A 9,600-nucleotide genomic window follows, 5' to 3' on the forward strand; every position below is an offset into this window, starting at 1 on the left:
TGTAATTTCGAAATTTCTTCTTTCAATACATTACGCGCTATCATGGGCCCTAGGGTCATGTCAAACCATTGGTAAGCCTATTAAACGAGACCACAGGAGTCGCATCACCAAGTAGAATACACAAAGTTGGGAACTCTACAGGACCAAAACCTTTGCCAAGCTATTCTTTTTATCATTATTATTATTATTATTTATTTTCTTTATTTACATTTCAAATGTTATCCTCTTTCCTAGTTTCCCCTCCAAAAATCCCCCAGCCTCTCCCCCCTCCCCCTGCTCCCCAACCCACCCACTCCCATTCCTGGTCCTTGTATTCCCCTAGAGCCTAGACAGGACCTAGAGCCTTTACAGGACCAAGGGCCTCTCCTCCCATTGATGACTGACTAGGCCATCCCCTGCTACAAATATAGCTAGAACCACAAGTTCCACCATGTGTTTTCTTTGATTGATGGTATAGTTCCAAGGAGCTCTGAGGGTACTGGCTAGTTCATATTGATGTTCCTTCTATGGGGCTTCAGTCCCCTTCAGCTCCCTGGGTATTTCTCTGGCTCCTTCATTGGGGACCTTGTGCTCTGTCCAATGGATGACTGTGAACATCCACTTCTGTATTTGCCAGGCACTGGCATAGCCTCGCAGGAGACAGCTATATCAGGCTCCTGTCAACATTGCCAAGCTATTCTAATGCATGAGTTACAGGGAAGTAGAAAGGAGAGAGGCATAAGGTACAAAATATTTAGATTAAAAATTATAAATAACATAAGTGTTTATCACTTGTGGACTTTGAATGACTCCAACTGAAACATTTTTTTAAAGATGTATATATTTATGATGTATACAACATTCTGTCTGCATGTATGATTGCATGCCAGAAGAAGGCACCAGATCCCATTACAGATGGTTGTGAGCCACCATGTGGTTGCTGGAATTTGAACTCAGGACCTCTGGAAGAGCAGTCAGTGCTCTTAACTGCTGAGCCATCCCTCCAGCCCCTGAAACAATTTTTAATTTTTTTGTGATACATCAGAAAAATGTAAACTTTGACAAATATGAGACACATGGTGCTGTTTAAGGTCGTGATGGTGGTCTCATGGTTTCTTTTTAACTTATTCTCGATTGAAACGTATGTGATTTCTTGTGTTTGCTCTAAAAATACTTCACATTTGGACAGCATGGATAAGAATATCAATAAAATAATATTAGTATATATGAACAGAAGTGTGTGGTAGCTACACAGGGATTGAATCCATTACTCTTTCGACTTCAGCGTCTATCTGAAAATCTCCACAGGAAATAACTCAGTAGAAGAGGGTGTGAGGAGCCTCTGGAACTGGACTTACATGGGGTTGTGAGCCATCTGCCATAGGTGCTGGGGACTCAGCCTGGGACCTCTGGAAGAGCAGCAAGTGTTCCTAACTTCTGAGCTGTCTCTCCAGCTCCCTCACTTGCCCCTTTACTGGGACTTTACTGCATTGGCGAATTTCTTCACAAGGAATGTTATCCATTCCTTTTGGAAATGGAGCACCTGTGGGCAGGGCTGGCAGACCCAGCAGCTCCTGCTTCATCAGCTGCTCCAGGCTCCGTGCCTTGTCAGGGGCATATGTGTGTCTTCAGGTCTACCAAAGGCGAATGAGATGTCTGCAGAGCTGAGATTCTCCCACAGCTTTGTCTGCTGTGAGTTTGTCAAAATCTTAGAAAAAAAAAACAGTTTCTTTCTGTTTTTCTTATTCACATCTTGGGGTTATTTGTCTCTCACAAATTCCTCTCATTTTGCTGTTATTTTTGTTGGTTTGTGCGGTAGGCAATTTTGAGACAGAATTGATATAGCATAAAAGTCATTCTTTAAAGATTGTAATTCACTGACTTTAACACAGTCACCATCTAATTTGAGGCCATCACTCCAATCCTAGCCTTCATCAGACATTGCTGTTCCCATAGCCCCAGCTCCGACAGCCGTTATTTATTTCCTGTCTCTATGGATTTGCCTATTCGGAATATTTTGTATCAGTGGACTTCCATAACGTGTGGTCTTTTGTGAATGGCTTCTTTCTCTGAGAAGAACGTTTCCGAGCTTCATCCTTGTGTACCTGCCTTCATTCACCTTTATACCTGAACAGCATCTCACTGTCTGGGTCGGCCTGCTGTATTTGCCCAGTCATTAGTAGATAAATGTTTGGTGTGTTTCTGCTGAGCATTTTTTACTTTAATTTTAAAAAATTTCATACATGAATACACTGCATTTGCACATTTACAGCCCTCTCTCTCCTGCCCCAGTTTCTCCCATATATCCCCACCACTGCTTCTCTATTTCATGACATCTGATTCTATAATTATTATTGCTCTACACACATACACACTCACACAAACTCATACATACTAACATACTCACACATATGTGCACACACATACACACATTCACACATACATATCTTAACACATGCACACACACACATTCACACACATTCACACTCACACCCGTAGACATTCACACTTACACACATACATACATATACACATACATTAATCCATGCACACACAGAGACATTCACACCCACACATTCACACTCACACAGACATTCACACTCACAAACATTCACACCCATCACTCACACACATACACATACTCTCACAGACACTCTCACCTATACTCACAAACACACACATACACACAGACACTCAGACATTCACACAGACACATTCTCTCTCTCTCTCTCTCTCTCTCTCTCTCTCTCTCTCTCTCTCTCTCTTTCTCACACACACACACAGAATTAGTCCAGTTAATATTACCTGCAAGTGCATTCATTTAGGGCTGGCCACTTAGGATTGGAAAATCTATCAGGGGTCTCTCATCTCTGAAGAAAGCTGATCGTCCCTCCCTTAGCAACATTGGCTGCTTTTTCTAGGGGAGGGGCTCACTATGAGCATTGGGGGCTAGTGCTTTGTCCAGCCATGTGCTAGTGCCGTGTTTCCCTTTGAGGAACTGCAGACTGTTTTCCACAGTGATACCACCATCAGTGTCCAAGGCTCTGATGCTCCCACATACTCACCAGCAGATTCTGTCCACATTTTACTTATCTGTTCTTATTTCTCTGGGACTTTGACTTGCATTTCCCTGATGACTAACTAATTAATTAAACTAATATAATTTCATGCACTTTTTGGACATTGGCATATTTTCTTTGCAGAGTTATCTAGTGAAAATTTGTTGTTTTTAAAAATTGAGTCTTTTTTTGTTGTGGACTTTTAAGAGTTCTTTATATATTTGGGATATAAATCTTTTATCAAATGAATAACTTTATTTTCTCCAGGCCAGCCATAGGTGAAAGGAGGGCCCTCCCAGCTCTTCTTTAAGCATACATATAGCTCTCTACCTGCATGGTGGCCCTCTAGGGCTCTGACAATGTGCTGGAGTTTCATAGCCATGGACATTTCCCCAGGTTTTCCTTTTTAAAGTTTTATTGCTTAGGCTCTTACTAGTCCGGCTGATATTGCTGCCTCAGAGGCAGGGATGTTAAACAATTGCTTTTTCACAAATACCTTGGAAACAGAGTGGTTCACATGGACCAAGCTGAGTCAGGTCAAGAAGGACAGCCCTGAAGGCAGAGCAAAGGGGCTGCTAGATCCAGGCCATGGTGATGATTCTCTTGGGGCTGTGGTCGGGAGCTCTGGTCTCTCTCAACCCTTGCCGAACAGCTCATTTTCTCAAGTTCCATATGTCCAGAGCTAGTTTCTCGCCAGCAAGAACACACTCAGACAACTGGATTCTTCTGCAGCAAAGCTTTATTGCTTCATTAGGAGGAAGACCCCGAACCCCGGAAAATGGTGCTGCTTATATACACCTTGGAGTGGCGTGTCAGCACCTGATTTGTTGCTTGCCCATCACCTCATTGCTACGCCCCGGGATGAGCAGTGACTTGGCACGAATTCACTCTTGCACCTGCGCACATTGCTTGTTTACCAGTTAGGCACAGCAGAAGCCGGCGCCATCTTGTAATGGCGATTGCTCACGGCTCTCCACATTCATAGTTGCTTCTGGTTTTCAAAGCTGCCGAGAGCTATGGTGAAGGCAAGATGTCTTGGGGTCTTATTGCTGTGAAGAGACACCATGACCACAACAACTCTTAGAAAGGAAAACATTTAATTTGGCTGGCTTACAGTTCAGAGGTTTTAGCCTCTACATCTGGATCGGCAGGCAGCAGGAAGTGAAGATGGAGACAGACTTCCTCCAACAAAACCACACCTACTCCAGCAAGGCCGTCCCTCCTAACAGTGCCACTCCCTGTGAGCTTATGAGGAATTTGGAGAGACCACAAAGTTAGCTGTCCTTACCAACATCCAGCTGAGCTTGGGAGGTGGGGTTTGTTTTTCTCAAGCCATGGTTCATATCCAGTGGTTTGGAAAGCCTAATCTACAATCTTTGTGATGACATTCTCTCTGCTTTTATGGAGTAGATTGCAGAGGTTTGGTTTTGGTTTTTCTCTGCTCTTCTGGAAGTACACTGTACCCACCCCCCTATTCTCTTAAGGTGTCGGCTACTTTGCAGCCACTCCATACCACAAATCTCCCATTCGTACTTTAGGGAGACACAGTCTGTGCCGTGCATGTTATTTGGCATCCCCTTCCTCTGACTGCATAAAGGCTGTCTTCCTCGACTCACTCATGTGTTCCATCGCTTTCGTCCTCCGTGGACATCTAATGTGGCAGCGACGACTCTGCCTCTAGTTTTCCCTCCTCAAGCACGCAGACAAGCTCCTTTTTTCTTGGTTGCTCTTGAGCTCTTCCTTTGCCTCTCTACTCCATCACACCAAACTCTACTTGTTCCAAGCACAGCTTCCGTCGTGCACAGTTTCCGAGTGAGCACAGCTTCTGTGCACGGCTTCTGTTACAGCCTCCGTACACAGATTCTTCCAAGCACTTCTTTTTCCTATTCAGTGAGAGTAGTAAAACATCCATAGGGGATGTCCTATAGCAGCACCTCTCAACCTGTGGGTCGTGACTCCTTTGGCAAGTCTCTATCTCCAAAAATATTTACATTACAATTCATAACAGTGGCAAAATTGCAGTTCTGAAGGAGCAACGAAAAAGGAAACTTTATAGTGGGGAGTCACCACAACGTGAGGAGCTGTATTAAAGGGTCGCAGCATTAGAAAGGTCAAGAACCTCTGTTCTATGGAATAGGCAAGGAATGCTGTCCTTGCATTGCTTGCTTTAATTTATATAAATGGTCCTTATTGCCTTGATGGATAATTATAGGTACAGCTGTTTTCCAGAGGAGAGTACGGTGCAGTTATGTTACCTGTCCAGTGCCTTATAAAAGATGCCATGTTTCTAATCCAAGTCAGCTAGGAATATAATTTTGTTGGTGACTAGGTAGCATCTCCCTAGTCAAGGGATCTGATGGTGACTCAGAGAAGGTGTAGATGGTGCCTTCCTATAGCTCTTGAACCGGTTGTTCCTTCCTCAGTGCCAGGCCTGATCAGACAGACACACCATTGCTCTGCCTTGTGTCCTCTCACCCACCACTTACCCTCCTGAGGTCTAGAGAGAGTGTGGTTACAGAATCAGAGCGTTGGTGTGAACTTTGCCTCACTGTGGATCTGACTGTGAGAAATGATGAACTTTGTCCCTGGACTGTCACAGTCCCTCTAAGTTCATGAGCACTCTCAATAACCCCTGCAGTGCAGTATAGCTTGCCTCCACCTCTCTCTAGGAGTACCACTTATGGCTTCTAATTACCCAGTTGCCCTGTTGACTTTGCTGATTTAGAAGCCAGAGTCTGACCCCATTGCTTGCTTGCTATTTATTTATTTATTTAATGTATGTGAATGCATTGTCACTCTCTTCAGACACACCAGAAGAGGGCATCAGATCCCATTAGAGATGGTTGTGTGCCACCATGTGGTTACTGGGAATTGAACTCAGGACCTCTGGAAGAGCAGTCAGTTCTTTTAACCACTGAGCCATCGCTCCAGCCCCGGTCCTCAAAGTTTAAAGTGTTTTTAGATTCACATTGTAGAAGGTTTGAACTTTGAAAATCCAGCTGGCAGGTCTCTTAGAGATTCATCTGTATGTGTGTGTGTGTGTGTGTGTGTGTGTCCTCTGTCACTTTGAACCTTGGACTTAGAACAGGACTCAAGCCACACTTGGAAAACACATATGACTCTTTGCTGTTTGATTCATTCCTGGAATTGGAACAAAAACAATTAAAATAATTTCAGATGGAAATATTCCCACCATGGACCTGTAGTTTCTACAGATTTGAACCATGCAATAAGCCTGTGTAATTAGTGATGGTATGTATAAAGTGGAGAGCTGGAACGCAGTCACACCCAGAAAGGAGGGAGAAGGCATTCCCAGGATCATCAGGATAGCAGAGGTCAAATGTCAAAAGTAGATGGGAGAGGCCTGAGTCACAAGGAGAGAAGGCAGGCCTGGGTGTGAGCACCATAGCTCTGGGAAGCTTTGCGACCCTGGAAGGCCCCTTTTCAGTTGTACTGCAGGCATCAATGCCTGGAGGATGGAGGTAGGCAAGACACAGCCAGCTGTTGAGGAAGCCCAGGGCCCAGGACAGTGGACTGTTTGCCTTGCAAGGCTTGCCATAACTGGTTGGTCACCAGGTGGGTGAGCTGGGACCTAAGAGGGCCTATCTGTTGTTTCCCTTCACAGGGCCGAACTTGACACAGACAGCCCCTTCATTCTCTAGTGTTCTGAAGGACAGTGTTGTCATTGAGGGCCAGGATTTTGTGCTACGGTGCTCTGTGCAGGGGACTCCAGCACCCCGGGTCACTTGGCTGCTCAATGGTGAGTTTCCCCCACTCCAGTCCCTGTGGCGGACCTGAGTTCACTTGTCACTCTGAACCACATGTGCCTCAGAAGGGCAGAGAAGGGAAGACGTGGGAACTGGCTGGGCTGTTTGCTAGCTGGCCTGGCTCATCTGCTCTTTGGGAATACTGCTGCCAGCCTGGCAGGGCGGCTGGGAGAACTCACTTCCTTCACATGTATAAAGTGGGAGGGTGAAATACCTGCCCAAAGATACGTATGCAGCTCAATTTCATATCTTATGATTAGACTCCTAACAGAGCATTGATAAGCGTTTGTTGAGTCGATAAATGAACATGCAGATGGATAACTCAGTGACCCACATCAGAACGTAGCCAAGGAATTTGACCTTTTATCGAGGGGCAGGTGGATCTAGAATGAAAACTAGTGATTCATTATGATGTTAATTGTAATTCTATAATTAAGTAAAGCTCTCTGACTTTTGTTTTGTTTTTGAGACAGGGTCTCTCTATGTAGCCCTGGTTGTCCTGAAATTTACTGTGTAGAAGAGGCTAGCCATGAACTCAGAGATTTCTGCCTGCCTCTGCTTCCAAGTGCTGGGATTAAAAGTGTGTCCCATCACTGCCTGGCATAAGTAATAACTCTTTGAAAAAATAATTAACAAATATTCTCACCCTTCTCCTCTTTTGAGGGTCTTCTAATTTTAAATTTTTAATTTAAATTTAAGTGTGGGAGACTGACTTTAAAACTGGGAACAGTCTGTTCAGTGGGCATAACTGGGCAGAGGCTGTTGGTGAGAAACCTTAGGGACCTGCTAAGAGGGGACTCTACGGCCCAGAGTCATCAGATAACTGATCTTCTCATTTGGAGGCAGAGAGCTTGTGATCTTAGCCAGTTCTTGCATCTTACAGCACAGGCTTCATAAGAGGCAGCACCCACCACTTGTCACCAAGTAGTCCCCAGGTGTGTCATCGTCCTGACCCTTTGCTGTAAGCCTCGGTATCACCACAGTTCTTTCAGGCTTTGCCAGGGAGTGAGTGTGAGCACGTGTTGTACACACTCCCTCCAGTTAGCTTCGGTAGATAGGTGAGAACTGCAGTCTATCCCTCACCCATGGACAGAGCCTGGACTGAGGGCAAGGACCCAGCCTGCTGCTAGGCGGGTGTGAGCCTAAGGGCCAATCATGGGTCTGAGTGAGAGCTTCACTTTGACCGGGCAAAGCTAAACAAGGATCAACGAGCATTTCCTCCAGAGAGCCAGTTTGTAAATCCTTCCAGGTGTCCAGGCTACATACCTCTGTACCAACTAAGCAACTCCACTGCTGTGGCGTAAAGACAGCAGACTGTGGAAAGTTTATGGGCACTGAAATAAGAATGTCATGCAATTTCCTCATGTCATAAAATTGTTTTCATTATATTAAAAATATGTATCAATATATTTTAATATACTAATGTTAATTACACACACACACTACTTAAATAGCACTTTTGGTTTGCCAGCTATGTGAAACCAAATTGCGTAAGTCAGTACAAAAAAGATTTTTTTGTGCAGTAGACGGTGGTTAACAGAAACTCACAGCTGGTCCGTATGCGGGAAATGAGTATCATTGGAATGCCCAGCCACAAATGAGCTGTTGATATTGTATTCATCCCAAAACTCGGGACCACCTCAGTAAATGGGACAGAAAGACCATGAGATCCAGAAGTCGAGGAGGGCTGGACTGGAACAGTGTCATCTGGGCAAGACAGGGCTGATGCAGTCATGAGCCCACAGCAGCTATGGCTGCCTGCATGAGACCTGTACAAGATCCATCCAGTTAACATTCTAGCATGGAGCAGGGAAGGGCTCACCAGCCCCTAGCCCTAGCTAATGAGCTATTGGTAGTTGGTGGCTTCTGGAAGAGGGAGAATCTGTTTTCTTTAAGGGTGTGGCCCCTGGTTGGCCTGTCATGCTCCATTCTCAAGAATATATGAGCAGCATAGATTGGACTCGCTGAGTTAATCAAGCAAAGCAAAACAAAACAAAAGGGACACAAAGTTGCAGGCTGAGATGGGAATGGATCTGGTAGGGATGAGGGGGAGAGTTGGGAAGACCAAGACCAAAGTACATTGTATGAAATTCCCGGGGCGGCCGCAATTACAGAAAGCCAAGTCCCTAGCTAGGGCGAGCGGAGGAGGAGGCACAGCGGCCGGCGGCCAAGCACTGCGGAGCGAGCCAGCGGGCCGGCGCCAGCGCCCAGCAGCCGCCTGGGGCCGCAGGAAGCACCCCGGGAGAGCGGCGGCGGCATGTGCGTGTGGCCCGGGTGCGGGCGGCGGCGCGGGAGCAGCGCGGAGCGGCAGCCGGTTCGGGCGGACTGCATCATGGACGAGAAGTTGTTCACCAAGGAGCTGGACCAGTGGATCGAGCAGCTGAACGAGTGCAAGCAGCTCTCAGGTCAAGAGCCTCTGCGAGAAGGCTAAAGAAATCCTGACAAAAGAATCCAACGTTCAAGAGGTTCGATGTCCAGTCACTGTGTGTCAATTTCATGATCTCATGGAACTCTTTAGAATTGGTGGTAAATCACCAGATACAAATTACCTGTTTATGGGAGACTATGTGGACAGAGGATATTACTCTGTTGAAACAGTTACACTGCTTGTAGCTCTTAAGGTTCGTTACCGAGAGCGTATCACCATACTCCGAGGGAATCACGAGAGCAGACAGATCACACAGGTTTATGGGTTCTACGATGAGTGTTTAAGGAAATACGGAAATGCAAATGTTTGGAAATACTTCACAGACCTTTTTGACTATCTTCCTCTCACTGCCTTGGTGGATGGGCAG

General features: G+C 45.7%; 1 protein-coding gene across 4 annotated transcripts in view; it reads left to right on the forward strand.

Moving 5' to 3' along the window:
* Positions 1–9,600, forward strand: part of Mylk (myosin light chain kinase) — a 253,275-nt gene that overhangs the window by 136,607 nt on the left and 107,068 nt on the right. For all 4 annotated transcript variants that reach the window (XM_029470833.1, XM_029470834.1, XM_029470835.1 and 1 more), the window contains exon 10: positions 6,664–6,798. In XM_029470833.1, coding sequence (XP_029326693.1) covers positions 6,664–6,798 — 135 coding nt within the window. The remainder of the gene's footprint in view (positions 1–6,663; positions 6,799–9,600) is intronic.

The sequence above is a fragment of the Mus caroli genome, chromosome 16 (assembly GCF_900094665.2).
Source record: "Mus caroli chromosome 16, CAROLI_EIJ_v1.1, whole genome shotgun sequence".
In the NCBI taxonomy this organism is placed as follows: Eukaryota; Metazoa; Chordata; class Mammalia; order Rodentia; family Muridae; genus Mus; species Mus caroli.